The 26,063-nt window shown below is 42.4% G+C and overlaps 1 protein-coding gene and 1 long non-coding RNA gene across 18 annotated transcripts in view; one reads left to right on the plus strand and one right to left on the minus strand.

Moving 5' to 3' along the window:
• The window catches only part of LOC309516907, an 87,135-nt gene that overhangs the window by 52,743 nt on the left and 8,329 nt on the right, over positions 1-26,063 (plus strand). The window contains exon 4 of one of the 4 annotated variants that reach the window (XR_014213060.1): positions 441-538. The exons of 2 other annotated variants lie outside the window; for them this stretch is intronic. This is a non-coding gene — a long non-coding RNA (uncharacterized lncRNA). Of the gene's footprint in view, positions 1-440; positions 539-20,465; positions 20,841-26,063 lie in introns of those variants that run through there. One more of the 4 variants, XR_014213061.1, reaches the window with a different exon arrangement.
• Positions 1-26,063, minus strand: part of SOX6 (SRY-box transcription factor 6) — a 460,580-nt gene that overhangs the window by 12,405 nt on the left and 422,112 nt on the right. For 13 of the 14 annotated variants that reach the window (XM_082193371.1, XM_082193374.1, XM_082193373.1 and 10 more), the window contains 2 exons: positions 4,631-4,864; positions 930-1,146 (listed from right to left, as the gene is read on the minus strand). In XM_082193371.1, the coding sequence (XP_082049497.1) occupies positions 930-1,146; positions 4,631-4,864 (451 nt within the window). The remainder of the gene's footprint in view (positions 1-929; positions 1,147-4,630; positions 4,865-26,063) is intronic. The other variant, XM_082193367.1, reaches the window with a different exon arrangement.

Below are 26,063 nucleotides of genomic sequence, written 5' to 3' on the forward strand. Positions count from 1 at the left end.
GATGGCACATAAGAGATTCATTGAATGCATATATTGAATGCATATATATGGTTTCATTCCTGGGACTCAGATGTTAGATCCGCCCACCCTGCAGCCCGAGAAATTCAAAGACAGTGCTGAATACAGCAGAGTCAAAAACATTTTGCTACAAACTGAAAAATACATGAGGAGTATGTCATACTTGCCCCCAGCTGCATACCCAGAGACTCAAAGCTTAAGCAGATTGCAGCCCTTTTCTACTCCATATGCAAACAGTGGGCATCCTAGATTTGCATGGGGCTATGGGAGAAAAGGCTGCAATGTGGAAAAGTTGGGGTGGGGGGTAATGAGATAATTCTTTACTCATTTTAATGGTGTATTACAACTATTAAATGAATTTCCAGTGTCATGTTGGTGCTTCTGTTCATATGGCCACTACTGCTTCTGCCCTCACTCCACAGGCAAAAGAGAAAATGATGTGCGTGTACTGAGTCTGGATTCCAGGAAATGTTAATAATGGACATCCTTCTTTGTAAGGGGAAGATTTAACTTTGCTGCAGTAAGTCCCAGCTTCAGCAGCAGCAAACTACTTGTAAAAGTTGATAATGGAATAAATTTAAAGGGAAGGGGTTTGTTTTACACTTTTTCCAAGGACATTTTCACTCTATTTTGCTTTATCAGCTTTAGGAGGAAGGTCAGGGGGGAGGGGTTGATACCTGTTTAAAAGCAAAGAAAAAGCCAATAGTTCCCAGCTAATGGATTTGTCGGAGTCTTGTTGGTAGGTTACCAGATGGCTGTCAAAGACAGGGAACCACAATAGACTAAAAAGAGTTTAAATATTTGGGTCACGGGCTATGATTAATAAGTGAATCTTAAACAAGAGTCCCAATCTCACAGGAAGTAAAACAATATAGCAACTGCTGGATTTGACACGTAAACCTTCCACCTACCCTACAGTAAAAAATTGTCTCATCTCCTGCCTTCGAGATCTCATCAGTTGTTTATATTCTCCAATACGCAGTTTCTTGCCATCGACAATGCAGGTGCGTTTTGGTCTGGGTTTATATTTGTAATTAGGATACTTCTCTAGGTGGATTTTACTTAGCCGTGCTTGCTCTTCATAGTAAGGTTGTTTCTCTTGGTTTGACATAGATTTCCAGCGGGAGCCTGCACAGAAAAAGATATTAGTGAGCTCTAAGTTTATTTGTCGGATAATTCCACTTAACACTCCTTTCTGCCACAGTTCACCTTTCAATGCATCAAGCAAGCCATCTCAGTTGACATTAAGAAAGCTTCTCCTCCTACTAGAGGCAAGGAGTTGTGAGTGGGAGCCGGTTCCCATATTCGGCCCCCTGCATCAGCTATTAGGTTAATTGGGCTGGCTTGGAGGCGGGGTTTAGTCACATTTGAATGGCCGCTTCCTGAATTCATCGGATCACCCGCCCACCCTCCCTTTAGGTCATATCTATGCTTTTGACCTTGCTATGGACTTTGGTTGGTTGCCTTGGTTGCCCAGGGGGCCTGGCAGGAATTTTTATCCATTTGGCAAATTGGCACCAGCCTCTAGGTTTTTCGCCTACCTCGTAGCAAATCATCACAACTTTTCAGGTATTGGCTGTTAGGCATTGGAATAAGTGTGGTGTGTTGGAGGGCAGGTTGTGGCCATCACGTACCCCTCTCCTTGTTGGGTATTCCGTTAAAGGAATCCGGCGGTCGTGGATCCTGTCAGATGCCCTGCTGGTGGATAGGGCCATGACACGACCCCCGGTGACATCAGGGGAAGCTTTCAGTTGTATTTGCATCAACAAGCTCCTCCCACCGGTTGTCAACTCTCGAATGACTCCTCGCTGTGCGGGGTGGAGTCATGTATAGATTGTTTGATCTAATGCTTTAGCCAATACCACTCACATGCTGTAACCAATAAACTTGTGGCCTTCTTTAGCCCATTAACCTAAAATACTTGTGTCCTTGTTCTTACTTATCTCTAAGTGGGCGGTGGGTCCTCGACTCACAATTTGAAATCTACTTTTAGAGTGAGTGGTGTGCTTAGTTCTGCAGTATTCTTAGTCTTCAGACATTTCACTAATATTCTATAAAGAGATTTTGCTTGAAAAACGTTTGTGAGTGTACTGTTGGAGAACTGGCCCCATTCACATTAAGGTTTCACTGTTTTTTGTATTTTTTTTGTTCACTCTTTCAAACAATCCAGGATTGTGTATTTGAAACTATAGCAAGTTCTTCACCTATTATTTGAACAAAAATCATTGATTCATGTATACATTGGTAGTTATTTCATTAAGAAACACTACCTGATCTTTTTTTAAAAAACTGAATTACTAGCATAATCCCAATGGATTCTGTGCCTTTCTCAAACACCATATGGCAAACTGATTTTGAAACAAAAGGAACTTTAAACAGCAGTTTGAGATATGATAAGTCTGTGGCTTAAAAAGAAAAAACTGGCAAAAATCCCACTGGACACACTCAAGCTCTTGGGCACCCTGAAAGTGGATCCTTGAATCTCAGTTATATTACTAGAATTGTGTTTCGTCATAACCTTTCTACTGATCTTAAAAAATTTTTTTACCTTGCTCATGCATAATTCCCCAGCAAGAATTTAGCTTGTAAATTCATTATAATGAAACCATGACCTGAAATTTAACAAAACTAGCTTATTCACAAAACTGGAAATGACCCTCTAACCATCTTAGTGTCCTTAATTTTGATGCCCTTTACTATAACTTTAGTTTATTATCAGCTCCTTGACCCTTGCAAATCCTATTAAACATTATAATTATCCAGCCAGATGCAATACATACACTTAGCTGTATTTGAAAGAAAGTGGAAAGTACATTCGCAATGCTCTTCACTACTTTAATTAATATAAACATTCAGCACAAACTGCACTAATAAAAGACAAAAATATATATAACAGTTTACATAGAAAGAAGAAAAGTATTCAGGTCTGTTGTATTGTTTATAGAGAGCTACCTAAACAGTGAAGAAAGAAGGGTGGTTTGTGTTGGGGGGGATTAAAAAGGAGCTTTCAGATGGTTAAAATGATTACAGCTGTGGTAAACGTGGGTGGAAGCTATTCTTTTACCACGAGCTTTTATACATCAACAAATGGAAAAGTTGTATAAATATTATCCAGAGTCAGCAATACTCTGTTGTCAGTTCTAATATTTCAGGCTTCTTTTTTGTCATTGTCCTGGAAAATGTGCGGAGATATTATATGTAAATTGACTCTCTCTCTCTCTCTCTGTCTGTGTGTGTGTGTGTGTGTGTGTGTGTTTGTGTGTGTGTGGTAGTAGCAGGGGAAGTCCTGGCAGGTTTTACCCCTCTTTAAAAAACATACGATTGCTGGCACTTCTGAAATATTTATACTGAATGTTTACATTTTAATGAATACTGTTACTATACTTGTAATGGGGGGGGGGTGTTTGTCAAAGAATACACACAAATAATATAGATTCCATAGAGTTGCCAAGACTGGAACAGTGCAGGTTTTATACAAAACTGAGAGGCTATTCATATAACTTACTAAAATAGTAGACAAATATGAGAGCTTCTATGTAAAACACTGAAAGTTTAAGAACAGAGTTATATTTATTTCTAGATATATATTTTTTTCCTCTGAAAGGGGAAAAAAGCAAGTAAGAGAAATAGCTTTGTTACGTTGCAAGATAATGCACAAAGTATTGCAGGTGAGACCTGATCGTTACTGTTCTCTGTCTGAGTTACATTTATAGACAAATATCAGTTTAATTTTTCCCCTCATTGTCATATATGTTTTTAATTCCTCTTTTGGGGCCTCCAATTCTTTGAAAAATCAACAGTTTTATTAGTGCGAGACAAAGCCTGAGCGCTGGCTAAATTTTACTTTTCTAGAGAATTAAAATAAACTTGACGTTAAGCTTTCTTTCTCAATACACTTTTATTTATTTATTTTTTTACAATTAGTTCAATGAGAACCTAATGAACATTTAAATTCTATTAAACGTATTGACTATTTTACTCCCTGCCATGAAGACTTATATTTGCATGAGGTTAGACATTTTCCCTACATAACAAAGTTACCAACTTTGTCTTGCAGAATTTCCTAATACACCATGAACTCTAATAAAGGCTTGCAATATAATACTGGCATAGTCCATGTATAAACTGAGTTCTTTAACTCGTATAGAAATCCAGTGTTTTTTATTTAAATAAATCTCATCTTCATAAATTTCTGTAGTAGTCTTAAGCTTGAATACCTCTCTGTGCAATCCTATATATATATATATATATCTGCTCAGAACTAAGCTCCATTGAGTTCAATGGGACTTACTTCCTGCAAGTGTGCATAGACTTGCAGCCTTAGTTTTAAATTAATCAGTGTAGTTTTAAATTAATCAGAGGACAATGAACATAGCAACTCTCCTATGGAAAGGCAAAACATTCTAACAGCAAAGGGCATATAGAAGTTGTTTGCTGTTCCATATCTAACTGCTAGTGTTCCCTCCCACATTTGCAGTGTTCTGGAGTTCAGTAACTTGATTCAATCAACAATTCTAAGAAATTATTCCCTCTCACCATTCATAATCTGCATATAAAATTGCAAAGCAATTACCAGTTTTGATTGTGCTATTATTAATGGTTTTGTACTTACCAAGGATTTTGCTAATATTGGAGTTGTGCATGTCAGGAAAAGCCTGAAGGATTTTTCTGCGTTCATCTTTTGCCCAAACCATGAAAGCGTTCATTGGTCGTTTGATATGTGGCTCACTGCTACTTCGGCCCCGGGCGTCCCTGTAGACTCGAGCTTCAGCCACAGTGGCACCTCCTGTTGGCCAACAATAATACTGCTGTAGTTTAGCTGCAGAGCCATTCATTGCTTTACTTCCTGTAATATCAGAGCAGGAAGAAACAAGATGGATGCAAATATTATTACATTGTCTGGATGGTGGGGCTGCCACCTATGATGCCCTGTCCATTTCAAGTTTTCGCTTTCTGCTTTCAGATCTATGACACAAAGCACTTACGAATTCAGTTATTTGAGTTCATTCATGCTATTCATTATTCATTCTTGTAGGACCCAGTGAGAAACTTCAAAGACATATTAAATTTTGAGCCTTTAATTTCTATGACCTAGATCAAGTATGGGGAACCCTGAGGTCCTTGGACCAAATGTGGCCTGCCAGGCCTCTCTGCCTAGTTCTTAGAACTTTCCCCAGATCACTGGCCATACTTTGTACTCCAGTGTTTTGCCCGGATGGAATGTGTAATTGGATTTTGATAATGCCTCTTGCTTGTCTAGATGGACAATAAAATGAAGCATGTGAATGTGTTAAGAACTGGTCTATGGTACAATGATAAATGTGTCTTCGTTGGTCTATCCACTTTTACCTCTCACCCTGCCTGGTGCTTTTCTTTTCGGGGTATGTATACCCCTAAACATTTTATGAATCTAGGTTTGGCCTCATTGAGGGGCAGTATTTCAATATGAGTAGGGAAATGAGAGTACCCTTAAACATATTTTTTTAGATAAAAAGCACTGGTCCTGCCCAGTAGTGGTATGTCGCCCTGGAAAAGTTGCCCAGAAGAGAATGTAGCTCTTGGCAATGCTTTTCTTCTAGGGAAAAAAGCACTGATTCTTGATCTGAAAAAGATGCCTCACTCCTGCCTCAGATATACCTCTTAACAGGAAAGAAAATAACAAACTGTTAAATGTATGGGAAGTAGGGCAAAGCCATGCTTTAATATGCCCATAATAAAAATGACCAGCTGACCAAAGCTCTCCTATCTTATTTTTCCATGTCACCCAGGATATTTGAATAACTAAAACTATAGTGCACAGAAGCCTATTTTGTCAAGCCGGATGCAATTCTTAATTCAGGTATCCTTCACTGAATAAATGTCTTTGAGGTGTTCCAAGTTCAAAGAATTAACACCAGTACTTGTGCTTCAAGCTGTCTGATCAAGCTTATGATACAACATGAACTCAATTGTTTTCCACTATAGTGGACATCAAGGTCTTCTACAGATGGAGCCTAGTATGCTTTTCATCAAGTACCTATCACATGTAGCCAAAGAATTCATGCAGGTTTACATGATAGATACACGTAATAACTGGAGCTAAGGCATGCATCCAAGCTCTGAGGCTGGTGGCTTTGTGATCCTCAATTGAAATATTTGGAATCATTCTTGATATGCTTTTGAAAGATGGCTACATTTGCCCACTAAAAAAATGGCATGAATAATTTTTAAATTTGATGTGTGTCAAAACAACAAAGCATATCCCTCACATACAATGGTATTTCAGATCTCTCCCCTCCAATTCAATGACAAATCCTCAATGCCTATGAAATGACAAAGCTTGATGAAATCTAAACTGCTATAAATCAGTAAAGCTCTGTTTACTTCACAGTGGACAGATGATTTACATCAGCTCAAGATCTGAATCTATATTTTAAATTATGTAGAATCCTAACTCTGCTAAATTGGTGTAAAAAAAGCCCCTGTACGTTAAGGTGTACGATAATTATTTTTGTTGTTTTGTGTAGGCAATTCATTTTTATGGATAAATTCTTAAGACAGAGGGTGCATAACTAATACGCTACCTTTTTGCCACTATGCCTACAGTACATTAATTTCATTTAAAATGCACTGACCATACAGGATAAATTGATTTCACTTTATAGGGTGTTGACAGCCATGTTTATTGTGCAGTGAAATGTAGTAGAGCTTCAAGCTGACAATATCCATCAACATAGGGCAATATGCTGACTGCTGGGCCAGATGAAGACATACATTACCCTGGAAGCAAAACACTTATTTAGATGTGACACTGTCTTCTCCTGAGCATCACCAGGGTAATTTATGAAGCCCTCAATATCATTACTTTAGAACTGACACCAGTTCTGCAATTGCACGCAGATAAAAGATGACAGGTCTGCTGTGAATGTCACATGTAAAAGTACTTTAATAGTGGTCTAAGTTTAACTACTCTGCCATGGCTGTTCAGCATTTACTAGCTGTAACTATTACTGCAGCATCTCCATCATAAAACCAAGTAGATTGAAGTGTGCTTGGCACCTAATCCAAAATCAATAGGGTCAAACTGGAGTCTTGCTACAAGGTTCAGTAGGTTTTAGACTGAGCTTAGCATAGTTTATTTCAAAATATCGCAGTTCTAATGAGGATTGTCCTCTTAATATGTTTTTTGTTACTTTATGGTTATGAAGCCACAGAAATGCTGGTGCACTTTTACTTTTACTTTTATATTCTTAATAAGAACGGCTGAATAATTAAATTTCAAGTACCGGTATGTACAGCTGATATACCTGTGACCTTCTACACCTGTAGCTGTGTTTCCTTGTAATGGATATGTGTGTGTGTGTGTGTGTGTGTGTGTGTGCACAAGGATTTAAGTGGGTCCTTAACTACTAAGCACAAGGGCCTTTGAATTATTGGAAAGTTCAATTAGTACAAAATGCATTTGGCAAGTCACTAATATTGTGAGTTGTTATATGAGTCACGTGCTTGGAGCACATGATCTCCTTTTGCAAGTCTTTAAGGGCAAGGAAAAAATCTTGCAAATTTTCAATTGTAGAAGCAAATCTGCATTGTGAAAGAAAGAAGTTTTCCCCAGTAAATGCCACATCCTGAAAATTACTTTAAAAAACCCATTTCCCTGCTATCCAAAATGAATAATAAAAATGCCACCTCTCCACAATTTTGCAGTCTGCAAATGGGCCTATGAAAGGGGGGCAAGGTACCAGTGCTGTAACTTAGAGAGCTTTGCTGGCTGCCTGTTGGCCACCGATCTCTTTCTGGGCTCAAGTCTAAGTGCTGTGGATTACCTACAAAGCTCCAACAGGCTTGGAACCCATGTACTTGAAGAAACGCCATTTACTACAGAAGCCTATCCAAACTTACCAGTCATTCTCTGATGCTTTGCATGCTATCTCTCTCTCTCTCTCTCTCTCTCTCTCTCTCTCTCTCTCTCTTTCTCTCCACCTGAAGTTAGGCTGGTGGTGACTGAGAAGAGGGCTTTTCAATTGTGCCTCATCTGTGGAATGCCCATCGCAAGGAAGCTCACCTGGCACAGACTTTTAAGTTGTTTCCATGCCAGGCAAAGAACCTTTTATATGTTCAGGCATCCCAGCATTTGATTGGGTTTTTTTCTGTCTGCTGAATGTTATGGTTTATTTTAATTGCTGTTTCTACTATTTTGTGAAGATTTCATATATTCATTGTTATTATTTCACTGTAGACCAGCTTGGTGGTTTTTAAGAACAAGCAGCACAAATGTATTAATAGCAAGAATAGTATTATCTTTAAAACACAGAAAAAGATGGGTGGGAAAAGATTCGTCATAGAATTGTAGAGTAGAAAGGGACCCTGAAGGCCATCTTGTCCAACCCCGTGCAATGCAAAAATCTTAGCTAAGGCATCCATGACAGATGGCCATCCAACCTCTGCTTTAAAACCCCCAAGGAAGGAGAGTCCACAACCTCCCCAGGGAGAACTTTCCACTATCAGAAAGTTTTTTCTGTATGTTTAGTCGGAATCTCTTTTCTTGTAACTTGAAGCCTTCAAGTCCTACCCTCCAGAGCAGGAGACAACAAGCTTGTTGCCTCTTCCATGTGACAGCCCTTAAGATATTTGAAGATGGCTAATATATCTCCCTCTCAGTCTTCTCTTTTTCAGGCTAAACATACCTAGCTCCTTCAAGTGTTCCTTGTAAGGCATGGATTCGAGACCCTTGATGATCTTGGTTGCCCTCCTCTGCACACGTTCCAGCTTGTCAACATCCTTCTTAAATTGTGGCACCCAAAACTGGACAAAGTATTCCAGGTGTGGTTTGACCAAGGCAGAATAAAGTGGAACTATTAGTTCCCTTGATCTGGACACTATACTTCTGTTAATGCAGCCTAGAATTGTTGTTGGTTAGTCATTTAGTTGTGTCCGACTCTTCGTGACCCTATGGACCAGAGCACGCCAGGCACTCCTGTCTTCCACTGCCTCCCGCAGCTTGGTCAAACTCATGTTAGTAGCTTCGAGAACACTGTCAAACCATCCTCTGTTGTCCCCTTCTCCTTGTGCCCTCAGTCTTTCCCAACATTAGGGTCTTTTCTAGGGAGTCTTCTCTTCTCATGAGGTGGCCAAAGTATTAGAGCCTCAGCTTCAGGATATGTCCTTCTAGTGAGCACTCAGGGCTGATTTCCTTCAGAATGGATAGGTTTGATCTTCTTGCAGTCCATGGGACTCTCAAGAGTCTCCTCCAGCACCATAATTCAAAAGCATCAATTCTTCGGCGATCAGCCTTCTTTATGGTCCAGCTCTCACTTCCATACATCACTACTGGGAAAACCATAGCTTTGACTATATGGACCTTTGTCGGCAAGGTGATGTCTCTGCTTTTTAAGATGCTGTCTAGGTTTGTCATTGCTTTTCTCCCAAGAAGCAGGCGTCTTTTAATTTCGTGACTGCTGTCACCATCTGCAGTAATCATGGAGCCCAAGAAAGTAAAATCTCTCACTGCCTCCATTTCTTCCCCTTCTATTTGCCAGGGGGTGATGGGACCAGTGGCCATGATCTTCATTTTTTTGATGTTGAGCTTCAAACCATATTTTGTGCTCTCCTCTTTCACCCTCATTAAAAGGCTCTTTAATTCCTCCTCGTTTTCTGCCATCAAGGTTGTCTCATCTGCATATCTGAGGTTGCTGATATTTCTTCGGCAATCTTAATTCCGGCTTGGGATTCATCCAGCCCAGCTTTTCGCATGATGAATTCTGCATATAAGTTAAATAAGCAGGGAGACAGCCTTGCCGTACTCCTTTCCCAATTTTGAACCAATCAGTTGTTCCATACCCAGTTCTAACTGTAGCTTCTTGTCCCACATAGAGATTTCTCGGGAGACAGATGAGGTGATCAGGCACTCCCATTTCTGTAAGAACTTGCCATAGTTTGCTGTGGTCGACACAGTCAAAGGCTTTTGCATAGTCATTGAAGGATTGGGATGTAGACTGATCTTCTCCAATCCTCTGGCCACTGCTGAGTTTTCCAAATTTGCTGGCATATTGAGTGTAGCACCTTAACAGCATCATCTTTTAAAATTTTAAATAGTTCAGCTGGAATACCATCACTTCCACTGGCCTTAGTCGTAAACAATAAATAAAACACACAAAAAGTACACAACCAAACTGAAAAAAATTCACATAAATCATAGCAACTAAAGGTTTAAAACAGGACCTAAAGGGATATGGAGAACAGCCCTTAAAAGTTGATTAAATTTCACATCTCCCCACCCCACCCCACTCTGCTCATATTCACTTCTATCTGCTTAATGGCCAGAAATGTTAATTGGGCAAAGTTTCCCCAATCCAGCTTTGGGTCATCCTCTCTTCCCAGGGCAACAAAGCCCACACTGACAGTAAGAGCTGTTCAACAGCGGAATTCCACCCTCGGAAGCTGGTGGACTTTCCTTCTTTGGAGGGTTTAAAGCAGAAGTTGGATGGTCATCTGTCATGGATGCTTTAGTTGAGATTCCTGCATTGCACAGTTGGACTATGGGACCCTCCAGAGTACCTTCCAACTCTACAATCCTATGACCCTATGAAGAGGCAACACATGGGGCTGCAGAGGGAGGAGGAAGCCCTGTTGAACAAGTGGCTCTCTATTTGTGGCTCCAATCAAAAGAATTTACTCAATAATGATTTTAATGCAAAATAAAGTGCTACTAGTATTAAAAGGTTATATTGGGCCACTCAATTGTTTATTTAGCTGCCAGCATTTGTCATGCCTTGTTCTGTTCTATAATTCTCTCCTGGGCATGGGTGAGAAAGGACAACCAAAAACAGGTGTCACAGAAGGTAAGGGGGGTTGTTTGGCAGTCAATCTTTTGGTGACTACCACTGTCTAGCTTGGATTAGGAGAGATCAATGTGGGAAATGGTACAATCCCTTGTGAGGAAGACTTACTCAATTTATCAGACACACCCAGATCATCTGATTGGGTGGAAAGAAACTAAAAAAAAAGACAAAATTGAGTTTCTTATCAGGTCTTTAAAATAATCTTGGCCTAATCTTGTTAAATGCAGGTGAATGAGGTTTCTCTCACTTTCAGCGTTGTAATAAAAACCTGAAATTATTTTGGAGGGACCAAACCCTGAGGCACATTTGTTAAAGCAAAAAGAGATGACCCCCCTCCTCCTCCCAAAAAGCATTTTTTTAAAAAATTAAATCAGTGCTCTTTTGTTAAAAAGCCATTCTTAATTAGAGTCATAAATTATAAACAGACCAAAAAAGTCATGAAACTTCTATCTCCATCTGCCTTAAACAAGCCTACACTTGAAGGATTTAAAAATGAAGCCAGTAAAACCTTGAACTTCTCTACTTGATCTCTGAGTGAATATTTTTGCCTCGGCCCAAAGACTGCCACAAAAGAATTTGTATTAAATGAACTTCTGTAAATAAGTAACACTCACATAATGTACCTGTGCTAAGCATCTTAGTAGTTCAGGAAGCTGTTCAACATACAGTATTGTGATTTTCAAAAATTCTGTTTATAACCTTTACTATGCTTGAGATGAAAACTTCAGCATTATGTGCTCAGCCTAGTGACCAGGGTAAGTGTGGACACACACACACACATGGGCTTCTTTCAAGCTGAAACCCATACAATAAGAGTTGCTTTGGACTACAAATCATTGCTAAGCCACTTTAACACGAGTCAAATAGTAGAAAAACATGTATCTTTATCTGCTTATGGAATTTCATCAGGTTTTGCAATCTATTATCTTATTTTGATCTGCCAGTTACAACAGACTAGCTAGAAAACAAAACAAAACGATTAGGAGGGAAATGCGAACTAGCTACAGGCGGAAAAACAACAATGGAATGTTATATATAAGGAGGCAAACATTTAGTATTGGCTCAAGAAACAGGAGGCATTCCAGTACGAACCCAACAGATTTTTATGGGCCTCCCAATGATGCTTAGAGGACCACAGCTGCTGTGTTAAAAAGAAAGAAAAAATCCAAACAGTATGCAGAAAATGCACTCACTGGAGACAAAATAAAAACACTTGTTTGTGTTTAATGACTAACAGGCCATTTGCAAGTGTACTGTTTATAATGTGGTCACCGAAGCGGACTTTGACTTCCGGAATTCAGAATCTGGTTAGGAAGGATTTGAAATCACTGCAGAAGGAGTAAGATTTGCCTATGCAAATGACTTGGAACTCTGCTTCACAGCTCAATAAAACTAAGAACTAGGTTATCTTTTTATTCTGGTTTCACTGATGTCACAGTGCTTTGGCACAAACGTATTACAATTTAGGTAGATACTAATAACTCACTTTAAACTCCCATTATTTTAAGTGCAACTTACTTCCAAGTAAGAGTACAGTGATGCCTCGCAAGACGAAAAGAATCCGTTCTGTGATTCTCTTCGTCTAGCAGTTTTTTCGTCTTGCGAAGCAAGCCCATTGACGGATTAGCGGATTAGCGCTATTAGCGGCTTTTAGCGGCTTATCGGATCAGCTGATAAGCGGCTTAGCGGCTTAGAAAAAGGGGGGAGGGGAAAAACCCGCAGGAACTCGCAAGACATTTTCGTCTTGCGAAGCAAGCCCATAGGAGATTCGTTTTGCGAAGCACCTCCAAAACGGAAAACTCTTTCGTCTAGCGAGTTTTCCGTCTTGCGGGGCACCACTGTACTTAGGATAAGTTCCTGACACCTTGGTCTGAAACACATCCCCAAAATTCAGTGGCTTCACCAGAACTTACAACTGTGTCACAATGTTCCAAGGATCAGACCTAAAGCTTCAAACTATTTACCCCATATTTGAGACACAGGACAGGTCCACACAATGTCGTGGCGTCCGACCCCAAGTTTAATCAACTGCTCAATCCAGTTTCACAAACCAAGTTGGCTCCACTCAATCTGACAGTATTCCTTACGCTCTAAGAATTTCAAACAGCTGCCCTCTATTCATTTGCCTCACCTTCCCATTACCAAAGCTCCTCCCTTACAATCCCATGCTGAGGAAAACCTGAGATTGACCCCCACCCTGAGAACTGCTCACAAGCAAACTGGCAACTTTAATCCAAAATAAAGAAGGAGGGGACCCCAAGCATCTTCTGTCAAAATAAAGTGCGTTTCAGGGAGGGGATGGGTTAAACAATCTTCCATCAAAAGCAAAGGAACAAGTAGACCTTATCAAAATTCCCTTTACCCAAAGAGTGGAAATATTTAGTGTGGGAAGGAGAAAACCTAAAAGTAAACTGACTTCAAAAAGAGATTTCTCAAACAGCCTCTATTAGTGGAATGTGAGGAAATTACCATATTTTTCGCTCTATAGGACGCACTTTCCCCCCTCCAAAAATGAAGGGGAGAAGTGTGTGCGTCCTATGGAGCGAATGCAGGCTTTCGCTGGAGCCTGGAGAGCAAGAGGGGTCGGTGCGCACCGACCCCTCTCGCGTTCCAGGCTTCAGGAAGCTATCCGCAAGCCTGCGGAGCCCAACGGGAGTTCCCGCCGGGCTCCGCAGGCTTGCGGATAGCTGCCTGCAGCCCGAAGCCCGGGGAGCGCGGCGCTGTGCACCCCGGGCTTCAGGCAGCTCTCCGCAAGCCAATCAGATCATGGATGAGGGAGGTCTTACTCAGAACCTATCTGGCATTCAGCAGCAGCAGCCGCAGCCCCAATGGCTTGCTGATAGGACAACTGCAATTCCCAAGGTTGGAGGAGGGGCTGGCACATGGTACAGTCACTAACTGCTTGTGTCATGTGCCCCTTCCCCAGTCTGCTCCCCCCCCCCACTCCATACTTCTCCTTGCCCAGAACCACTGTGATTGGGGTTGTCCCCGCTCTCCCCACACTCAGCTTACAGCCCTTTAAAAAAAGCCAAAGTTTTAAATGCAGAAGTTAAAAAGCAGTTAAAAACAATTTCAAACATTTCAAACAATTAGGGCAACAATAACAGCAACATAACCCCCCTCCACACCAAAACCAAAATCCCTAAATACCCCAACCCAATTGTCTGTTCAGCTGTCTCAGGTTTTGTAGGTGGAGTCATTCAGGGCCTCACCCTCCCAGGCTTGTTGGGGAAAGCCTTCAAGGCAGGGAGCAGGTCTTTCAGAAGTCACAGCCAAGACAGTCTGTATTTATTATATATTTATTATATTTACATATAATAAATATGTTAGTGCTCCAAGTATTACTAAAAGGAATGAAAAACCAGACCAGAGAGTGAGAGCTTCTGGCTGCACAAGAGTAAGCTACATGCAGCCCTACTGCCAGATACTATACCATATTTGGTAACGGGATAGCCTTCACCCTAGTCTTTTAAACAAGGTTTTATTAAGGTGGGATTCAAACTCAAATCTTTCTGGGTGAAGAGCACCTTAGTTTAAACCTGAAAAAACTATGACTAAGACAGAATCCATTTTAATATTTAAGCAAACTGTAAAACATTGCACTTCCTTAGATGCTAAAATATGCAAACTAAATCCCAACATTGGAATATATAATATAGCAGAGGTGAAACTGTATTTTTTTCAAAAAATCAGCACTTGGTTGCAATACTGTAAAGCAGCATTATTGCAGAGAAGTCATCTATTTTTCCTATTCCAGACTCCATTCTTTCGTAATATCAACAAGAAGAACTGAAGGGAATTCCCTAAGGTCAACTCTGAGGAAACATAAACCTCTAATTCAATAAACTCTGCTACTGCACTGAAAAAGGCCTTATTATTGCAACATCCATATGGAGTCAATTGGACATTAATGACTAATCAATCCCTCCCCTTTCTATTCTACTTATAGTGTCACAAACCATGTTTAGATTAGACCATTTCCTGCTTAGGATCGCTCAAAATGGCTTTTGTTCTTCCAAAGCTGCTCTGATGAAGGCAGCTTAAACAAACACACGGCCCAAGTGGTGCAGGAGTTATAAACTGCCATATGTGAATGAACAAAGGGGCCATACTAAAGCCTTTTGTGGTATTTGTTAATGTTTTTCATCTGAGCTTAAAAAGACCTAATGACTTTGCGGTGAGCTGATGCATGTGGCTCGTGGCTTTGCAAAATGAAGGAAATTCTAGCCACTTAGATTTCAGCATATATTTTCCACTGTTCTTTGAGCTCAGTTTTGATGGCAAAGTGTTTATTGTTGTCACAAAATTACATTTGTTTTACCCTAGCAAATATGGTTGCCCATTCCCCCACCCCAATCTTGAGAATAGGTTCTTTCACAATGAGAAACATTACACCTACAGAATTATCTTCTCTTGACCATTTGGAAAGCAGAAGTCAAAAGCAATTGACTTTCCTCAGTAACAAACAAAAATTAAAGCATGTTAAACATCTGTCACATCCTCCAGCTTTTATTAGTGACGGATGATGACATATATATATCTGAAACTATTTTGAATGGGCTATTTTTAGCTCCCCAAAGCCAGCTAGACATGTTAAATTTCATAAAACCCCAAGGAATCTTGAATAGGCTATCAGTACCCATTTGTCATTATTAAGTGTAGATTTGTTTGAATTAAATTAATAGGAAAAAGTAACCTTCATTCAAAACAATGGTATAAAACATTGTCGTAAATGAGGCAAGGTTTGTTACTAGTTTAGGCAGTGGGGTGCTTTTACATGCCTACATTATCATAAATTACTCTGGAATATTTTGAGCAGCACTCCTCACTTTTTTTCCAGGGGCAAATTTGATCTACCTTGCAAATACTATGGAGTGTATCGAAATCTGCTCTTCTGCTAATAGAATAGACTTCCATTTGAGGACAAAAATTCCCACACATTCTTAAAATCTGCTCCAGATTTTAAGAGAATTTGTGGACGCAACAGCACAGATTTATTTTTGGAGTGGGTAAGGGGTATGAGGAAGAAAGTAAAGTTCCATTGTGTGATCAGAATTCCACTTGTGTAGCACTGGATACAACCCAACGGCCTCATTCTCATGGTGACTACCCCAAATGTAATAACATTGCTCACATTGTCTTCTGTTTGCAAATGTAATATGTAAAGATTTCCATGTGCAAGTTGATGGCACCAGTAAAAAAACCTGCAAAGCCGTTCTCCAGCCAAGTAACATATACAAAAATGCATATACTAGGGTAAAGTGTCCATAAATATGCATGTATTAGGGAAAATAACATACTAAAATGTGTGCTAAAGAAATGTCCATGTTTCCCATAAGATCCTATATTTCCCCCCACCCCGACCTATCACTGGAAACTCTGATTGTACAGGATTCCTAATCACAGGGAGATCCTGTGCATGTATGCCAAGCTGCCTTTTATGGGTACATTGACATTCTGTGTTAAATTTTGCCCATACGAAAATAATTCCCATGTTGGAAAAAGCACACACATGCTCATGTATGAAGTGATTAGTTGCACTGTGGATATTTATTGATGCCAGTGATACTGGCAAATGTATATATTCTGGTCAATACATTGAAATATAGTGTTGCATAGCCTGTGGAAAAGTACTTCCTATAGAGCTGGCTGCAGACTGCAGCCTCAGGGCTGGATAAATCATAATACTAAGTATGCTATAACAGAGGGCCTCTATGGTGTTATTATCTGCAAATACCTGATACTGAAAAGTTCTGCTTATCCTGCACTGTACTCCTTTAAGATTATATCCGAAAATGGGAACTTCATCACATGGTGGCATGTGTTTTTGAATACCAACGTCAGTATCCTGACTAGTGTAAGGAATGCAACTGCTATGCTTTCCAAAGTGTAGCATATTTTAAGTGTGGTGTTAAGTAGGAAGAAGCAGTTTTGAGTTGTTTACATATGTGAGGCCTAAATACTTTAAAATGTGGTTTCTTCTTTAACAAATATTTAGCTGTTCAGTTATCAAAAGACAGGTAAAGAGTGCATGGAGAACAAAGCAGACAGGGCCTGGTTTTTCAGCATTCCTTCTGGAAACATTTCCTTGTCTTCAGTTGGCTTTTTCTGTTTCGTGGTATAGCCCCTTTCCACTCTCAACTGTCATAGCAACTCTCCCAAATATTTATATGCGACAGATACTGGCTACAGGAGTCATTTCCCTCCCTGTATTTTATGAAAAACTGTCACAAAAGCAGACGATGCTTTGTCATGCATGTACTTCCCGCTGTTTACACCTCAGCGTAGTACGGTGTTAAACAAGTTACCTCACAGTTTTGGATTCTGTTGGCAGGCTGCCATGATTGATCGGCTTGCACAGGACACAGTGTCTGTTTCACTCTTTTTCTTTCTCTCCTTCCCGTGACAGGTAAAAAACTGACCTTTTTTCTTTGTCTTTCAAGGGGAATTGTTTTTGCAAGTGGAATTTTGCTACCACTTGAGTTATGGGGCACTCCTTGTTCTGAGAGCCAGTTCAACTGTTACATGGAAGCTGAACAAGAAGAGCTAGTAACTTCCTCTTTCCATACTTATGTCTAACATATTAGGAGCCAGTGATAAGCATTGTGGGCATCTGGGTATATACAGTTACCATCTGAAAAGAGGCTTATCTGTTCCCCGTTTGAAAAGTTTGACACTTGTTATAATGCATTCAACTTTTTTCCTGTCAAGTGCTTCTGAAAGCCCCAAGGGAGTCACCCTGAAGTGATGGGGAGTCAGCAGGTGGTAGCTATGACTCAAAAGCATAGCCTTGCAAGTAGTCCAGAAAAGCTACAAGCCCACAGCATTTTTACAAGTCTACCTGACAATATAGTTGTGAATTTAAAAGTCATTTCTTTGGTAGGAGATAATCTATAGTTTTCAGACCTTCTAAACCTTAAAAAGAACGCCACCATCTGTTCTGATATCATTGGGAGGGGGAGAAAAGAACACTCAAGAACAATTAATTTCCCCCACCTTGATGTTAGGTGTTATGCCTGAACAGGGAATGTGAACATTAACAGGGGATGTGAGGCTGTGCACCCACAAACATTTTTGCATTGAGTGGGAGGTTTTGAAGTTCCCGAGTGCATTTCATTCAGCATGCTAAGAAGTCTCCACACAGTCAGGAATTCTGATAAGAAAGGCGTCTTAGTTGCAGGGAGGCTTTTAACTTAGGAGCCTCTTCAGAGCTTCCCAGGCAATGAAGAAAGGAGCCATCAACATGATCCTGGTCACCTTCCACAGGTTGAAAACTATTAGCACTTCAGTAGGAAACCTCAGGCCTCCTCAGGTCATACATCATACTGGATCTTGCTTCACAGTTTCAAGAATATGAATTTTTACCTTAAAATATTTAACAAGTGGCCAAGTTGTGCTTATTATTCTCTCTCTATATATTCTCTCTCTCTATATATATATATATATATATTCATCTTCACAATGGCCTTTCTTTCTAGTGGCTGTTTGCCGCTGCTGCCTCCTCTGCACTTGCACTGCCATGGCTGTCTCCTCCATACTCAGCCACCTCCTCAGCCAGTGCACTTGGAGGTGATGGAGGCAGGCATGTGTTGGGGGTATAGGAGGAAGCTGGGTGTGGAGGTAGCAGCTGCGGTACATGTGCCCTATGTCGCCTCATGGATGGGCCAGCCCTGCATATCCTTCAAAGTATGCCAACTGTTGCTTCCTCCATGGCCTACTTTTCATGAAAAGAAAACATAAAAAGATAAGTTTTGGATGCAAACTGAAGAAGAAACTAACAGGTACTAGTTTTACCCTGAAAGTAAATTATGGCTGTCCTTCTAAAAATAGCAAAATGAACTTGACAGTGCTCAGCTCAAATCAATGCCAACACATTTTTAAAAACTAGACCTTCTACCAATACTGATGAGCCTCAAAATTACTTTAAGCGATTTTGGCTTTCATGTATTTCTGCAATAGGAAATATATTACTAAATATGATGTAAACATGCAGATGTTAGAGAGCTTTTTCTTATAACTGAGCGGGGGTAGTATCTTTTCTTTCCTTTTTTGGAATATTATAAATTTACTCATATCTACAGGAAACTGCTGCCTTTCCTTCGGGTTCCACAAAAGGTTGATGGTTTTTTTACGATATATAAATTAAGTTAAATTTAATAACTAGAACAGTTAATCGGGAATTGGCTTATAAAGGCACAGTTCGTTTGCTAAATTGACAATCCCCTTTTTTAATTTTAGCTAAGGTATTAATAAAATTATACATTATAGATAACAAAGTGAGCATGCCTACAGTAGGGTTGTTCTGGACATATGAATTGCATATTTTAAAGGTATCTGCTGTTTAAAGCAACATTTTTTCTTACATTCTGAATCTACACCTGAAGTAATAGGACTTCACCTGCAGAGTGAAGGCAGTGCCTCTGTGACATTAGCTTTTAGACTAATCCCCACTCCCATCTCATTTGTTTCACAAGGAAAGCACCGTTTTGATGTATGGTTAGACTTTGAGAAATAACCTGCTGATGCTAAATGTTTGAAGGGGGGAATCTCACCAATAGAACATAATGCATTTGCAAGGAAGTTCTTCAGGTAAGGACCAAATTAGACATTACCTGAGAGTTCCATGATTCATTCTTTCTTAAGAAGCAGATTTTCTCCATGAATCCCAAAAATTATCCACTCCCAATTATCATAAAATTGCGCCCATAAGTCCCCCTCCCATAGCAGTTAGGGGAGGAACCAGAAGCTAAGCATAGACACATGGATAATGGGTTGTATCCAATCCAAATATCCCCCTTTCCCAGCTCACTATACAAAAAAATTGCAGGTAGAATCATTACATAGATAGGAAAATGGGCAAAATTAGGTGTTATGTGCAAATTCACACCCACACACACACACACACACTTAAAGGCAGCCAACTAACTAGTCCTGAAAATTCAGACTAGTTCAGATCTTTAAGAAAATTTCCACATTTTAAAAATTAAAGCTCAATTGCTATTTCCACTTGCCTTTTACACAGTTTATATTAGGAAGGACAGTTGCAGGATATGATACACACATCAGGTTTGAATGTAGCTGTAAAAAAATTCTTAATAGAACATAACGTAATTTCACCCCAGTAGATGTTAATAATACTAATTTTTGGAGCTTCTTTTACAGCCTTTTAGGCAAAAGACTATAGGATAATAATGATAAGAGCTCCAAACAACATTTTCTCATGTTAGGTCACCTCTAAACCATATGTATAAGAACATTTAAGTTTAATTTGCTTTAATGGACATGGCATATATTGACCAATGACTACACTTTTAAATCTGCTGCAAACATGTGTGAAGCCATCCAGACTTAGAGTCACATTAGAACCAAATAAATGGTTTTACATTACTTATAATCATGTAATTTTTCTCTATAAAAGAAATACTTAAAAGCCAAATTCCGGTCAATGGCCAAAGCACTGCTGGCATGCTGAAAATGAAACAAAAATACAACCTTGAGCTATTAGATTTTTTATGATCCATGGAGCTCTATCCTAAGAGCATTCCTTCAGGACCCACCGCAGTATATGATCTCTAAGATCACAAGGATTTGTTTTAAACCAGTCTCCCCCAATTTGGTGCCTTCCAGATGCTTTGGACTATAGCTTCCATCATTTCCGACCATTGGCCATGATGCTTAGGGCCGATGGGAGTAGGAGCCCAACAATATTTGGAGGACACCAGATTGAGATAGGCTATTTTGAACACTTCTTTCTGACGAAGCTAGCTAAACTAAGTGGAACTATTTGAAAGGCTGACCTGTCACTACAGTCATCAAAATAACATAATGTGTTATGCAAAGTGAAAGGATGTGAGAGGGAAATGAGTTAATTTAGGGAAGCCCTGAGGTAACTTCCTGCCAGAAAAGCAAGTACAAATATGTTTTATTCTCTTCATTTCACATTATGCAAATAATGTGCAAGCCTATCCAAAGATTATAAAGTTATTATTCTATCCCAAAAGGAATATGTGAGGTAGGACTATATTGCTATGCTGTTTGTTTGATTAATTTCTTTTCTTTTATTACAGTTTTATTTTGTATTTAAAAATCCAATGAAATAAAAAGTTTAAACAATTAAAATTGGAAATAATATGCTATTAGGGGATGATTAGCTGCTTGTGCTTAAAATGGTGCCCCTTCAGAGTTTGTGCGGCCCCACAAACCTCTGTGTGTGACAGAGCTCCTCAGACATGTCTGCTCTAGTCACTGTTAGAGTCCGACAGTGGCTGTTTGCGGAAACGCCTCCAACAAAGAAGTTCCTTAACGGAAACACGTCTCCTGGACTCACGACGTGACAGCTTCCGACGAAGCATGGGTCTCCCTGCAATTGCTTCTGACACCTCCCCACTATTTTCACTGGACGTGTCTCTCACCCCTTTCTCCCCCCTGCTTCCTGCCTGCGCTGCTGCATCTCTCTCAGTATCCCTGAGATCCTCCTCCAGAGACCCCGCGCTCCCCCTGCTGGTCCCTGCTTTGGCTGTTGAGTCTCTCCCAGTCTCTGGGAGCCCTATCACCTCCTTTCCCTCTGAGGTCAGTTCCCTGACATCCACCTCCCCTCCAGGGCCCCCTTCCCCCCCGCCCCCTCCCTCTCCTCTGGGCGGTGAGGAGCTGAAACCCCGAAACGAATCCTCTTCATCTTCCGACGTCTCGAACATCTCCCTCCATCGGTCTTTGTTCCGACTCGCTGAATCCTCCTCCACCTCGGAATCAGAGAACCCCTCCAACTCCTCTTCTTCGTCTGTGGTGGCGAAGTATTCCCTCCGGAACCTCGCCACTGGCTGGGGTTTTCGAGGGAATCTCTGATGAAAAGTTTCAATTAGAACCTCGTCATCTACATCCTCTGCCCTGACCCAGGTGTTTTCCGACTCCGGTTCCCCTTCCCACATTACCAAATACTCTACTTGCTCTCCTTTCCACCTGGAATCTAGGATCTCCGCTGCATGGTAGCTGTGTTCTTTTTCCTCCATCGCTGGTCCCCTATTGACCCTCCCCTCTCTGTCCCCTATATACGGTGACAGCAACGATCTGTGGAACACTGGGTGCAACTTCATGTGGTTCGGTAACCGGAGTCTGAAAGCCACTGGGTTGACCTGTTGCGTGACTTCAAATGGGCCCAGTCTTTTGGGTCTTAACTTCTTACAACCTCCTTTAAATGGTAACCCTTGGGTGGACAGCCACACCTGGTCTCCCACCCTAAGGCTTTCCCCTTCCCTTCTGGTTTTGTCTGCCTGCCTCTTATATTCCTCCTTCGCCCGGTTTAAATTAAGTTGGAGTTGGCGATGGATCGCTTCCATTTCTTCAACGAACTGTTCTGCTGCTGGAACGCTCCAGTTCTCCCCCTCCCCCCCTGGGAAGGCTCGGGGATGACACCCGTGATTGGCCAAAAAAGGGCTCATTCCCGTGGACACGTTCTCTGCATTGTTGTAAGCAAATTCTGCCAACGCCAGCTTCTCCACCCAATCATTCTCTCTGTCATTAACATAACACCTCAAATATTGCTGGAGGACACCATTAGCTCTTTCCGCCTGCCCGTTGGTTTCTGGATGACGGGCAGTAGAGAAATTAACCTCTACATGCAGTAAGCTCATGAGCTTCCTCCAGAACCTGGAAGTAAATTGTTTCCCTCGGTCCGAAACCACCCTCAAGGGGGCGCCATGCAACCTAAACACATTTTCCACAAACAATTTGGCGGTTTCTTCTGCTGTGACCGCATGTGAGCAGGCTATAAAGTGTGCCATCTTGGTTAACAGATCTACCACCACCATAATGGCTGTTTTCCCTTTGGACCTGGGCAGATCAGTCATAAAATCTATTGCCACTGCCTCCCACGGTCTTTCCGGCGTGGGTAGTGGTTCTAATAAACCTGCCGGTGCCCGCCTCTCCCCCTTGGCTCGTTGGCAACGGTCACACCCTCTCACATATTCACGCACATCTTCCCTGACCTTGGGCCACCAGAATTCCCTGGTAACCAGCCACATGGTTTTGTGTTGCCCAAAATGCCCTGCTGTGGGGTTATCGTGCAGTTGCTTGAGTACCTTTTCCCTCAATTCCCCTTCAGGTATGTATAACGCTCCCTTGTAGTACAACGCCCCATTTCTCTCCTCAAAACCCCCGGGTTTGTCTCCCTCCCTCCTAAGACTCCTGAGTTTGTCCTGGGCGTATACATCCTGCCCCGTTCCCTCTACCAGTTCCCTTTGCCCCACCAATGCCGCCCCACACACCCAGCGGTCCTCGGGAATGACATGGGTCTCTTCGGGTACACCCTCTCCCTCCAAATATTCAGGTTTGCGTGAGAGAGCGTCCGCCCTAACGTTCTCCGGGCCTGGTACGTAACAAATCTCAAAGTTAAATTTGGAGAACTCCTGGGCCCATCTCAACTGCCGTTGGTTGAGCACTCGCGCAGTTCTCCAATACTCTAGATTCTTATGGTCCGTGCACACTTGCACCTTCTGTTGTGCACCAATTAGTAGGTGCCTCCATCTCCGGAAGGCCTCATAAATTGCAAGAAGTTCCCGGTCGTACACCGTGTAGTTCCTCTCAGACTTGTTCAGCTTCCGCGAAAAGAAGGCACACGGTCGCCACTCCGACCCCTCCTTCCCCGGCTGCAGAAGAAGCACCGCCCCTATGGCTCGGTCCGACGCGTCTGTTTCGACCCTCAGCTTTTTTTGTAAATCCACATGTAGAAGTTGTTCGCCAGAGGCGAAGGCCCTTTTCAGTTCCTCAAACGCTCGCTCCGCCTCCCCCGTCCAAACAAACTTCTTTTTGCTGCTGAGACAGTCCGTGATGGGCGCCGTCAGGTGGGCGAAGTTGCGGATGAACTTACGATAAAAGTTTCCAAACCCTAGGAACCTCTGCACATCCTTCTTGGTCTTGGGTGTTTTCCATTCCAGCACCGCTTGAACCTTGCCGGGGTCCATGGCCAACCCTTTGTCTGACAAGCGGTACCCCAGGAATTCCACCTCCTTGGTATGAAACTGACACTTCTCCAGTTTCACCCGCAGTCGGTTGGCTTGCAGCCTGCTCAACACTTCTCTGACGTCTCTCACATGTTGCTCCTCATTCTCCGAATACACCAACACGTCATCTAAGAAGGCCACGCAATTCTTGTAGAGCAAAGGCCCCAGTACGTGGTTCATGAAAGCTTGAAAACACGCGGAGCCTGTTTGTAATCCAAAAGGCATAACTAAGTATTCAAATGCCCCCAAAGGGGTGAACATGGTGGTCTTCCATTCATCCCCTTTCCTTATACGTATCAGGTTGTACGCCCCCCTTAGGTCCAGCTTTGTAAAAATCTTTCCCTTCCGCACCCTGGTCAAAATATCATCAATCCTGGGCATAGGAAAAGCCGCCGGCTCTGTCACTGCATTTAGGGCCCGAAAGTCACATACCAGCCTCGGCTTGTCCGTGTTTTTTTTGTCCACAAAAAACACTGGGCTACCCCCCGCTGCCTTGGACTCTCTGATGAAGCCCCTCTTCAGGTTCTTGTCAATGAACGCTCGCAACTCCTGCATTTCCCTGTCTGACATGGCATACAACTTGCCTACAGGAAGCTGTGCTCCAGGGAGTAAATTGATCTGGCAATCAAAGGGTCTATGCGGAGGTAGTTGGTCAGCTTCCTTCTCGCTGAACACGTCGCTGAGATCAGCATACTGTGGTGGCACCTTCCCCTTCTCCACTACTTCAGTCCCTGCCAGGGTGGCTTGGGCCCCTGCTGACCCCTTTTCCCCCCTGCAGTGTTCTAAGCAATGTGCGGAACCGAAGGAAACCACTCTTTGATGCCAGCCCACCAGCGGATCATGTAGGGCTAGCCAGCTCATTCCCAAAATAATGGGAGCACCTCCCAAGGTGGCCACATTAAACGCTATCAGTTCTGTGTGCCTTGCCACCCTCATTATCATTGGGATGGTCTGCAAGCTGACTCCTCCTCCCAACAGTTCCCTGCCATCGATCGTGGTCACCTGCAGGGGGTTGCTTAAAGGGATAGTCTGTATCTGGTGTTCAGCAGCAAACTCCTTGCTCATAAAATTGCAGGAGCTGCCTGAGTCCAACAGTGCCTTTATTTTTAGGGGGTGTCCATTTTGCAGCTCTAGCGACACTTCAATCACTAGAGCCGGTCGAGGAGCTTCTGGCACTGGCACTTGGGGAAGGGGCACTTTCACTGCTCTTTGGCCTGGCTGCAGTGCCCTGATGGCAACCAGGCGTTGGCTTTTACCTGCTCCGTTTCTCCCTGCTCTTCCCCCTCAACAGTTCCCACCATCCCTTGCCATTCCTTCCTCTGGGGGCAGACTCTGGCAAAGTGGCCTGGCTGTTGGCAGAGATAGCATTTCCGGGCTCCCTTTCCCTCCTTCTTCGCCCCCTCACTGGGCTTTGAAACTGCGCGCGCGCGGGCTGTTCCGATTTCCATCGGCTCTGCCGGCGGGAAAGCTGGCTCAGGAATGTCTGGAATGCGTAACTCCTTCCAACGTTCCCCTCTCCCTTCCCGCCTCTCCAAGGCTCTTGCCTCCTGGCGCGCTCCAATGGTCAGCGCAGATTTGGTCAGCTGATCCATAGACACCGCCCTGGGGCTCCTGGCCAGCTCGTCTTTCACAGCTGAAGAAAGACCTTCTTCAAATAGCATCTGAATGGGTGCTGCCGATAAATCCCACCCCAATCTGTGAATCAGCATGGTAAATTCAGTCCAGTACTCACGGACAGATCTGCTTCCCTGCTTGCAAGCCATTAACTGTCTGCGCACCGCCCCTTCCTCAACGTCGCTGGAAAACATGATATCCATTGCACGAAAAAATTTCATAGTGTCCTTTAGGATATCGTTGTGCGTTGCCATCAGGGGTCGAACCCAGTCTCGCGCGCCCTTCTCAAGATGCCCAATTACAAAAGCAACTCGAGATTCCTCATCAGGGAACTCATCAAACTGGACATTCAGGGCATATTGCATTTCAGTCCTAAAGGCATGGTAATCCTTGGGGTCCCCCCCAAACTTCTGCACCAATCCTGGTACCTTTCTGGGGAACTGAGTGGTTCTCCCCTTCTTGTCTGCATCTTGAGCCCTCCTCTCCTCGAGCCTCGCCGTCTGCAGCGCCAGTTGGACCTCCAATGCTCGGCATCTTTCTTCCAAGCTTGGATCAGCTCCTCCCCCTGCTCCGGCTGGGTCGCTCATGATGCTTTCTCCTGCACAGGCAGCGTACA

The sequence above is a fragment of the Podarcis vaucheri genome, assembly GCF_965113315.1.
Source record: "Podarcis vaucheri genome assembly, chromosome: 1".
NCBI classification, from domain to species: domain Eukaryota; kingdom Metazoa; phylum Chordata; class Lepidosauria; order Squamata; family Lacertidae; genus Podarcis; species Podarcis vaucheri.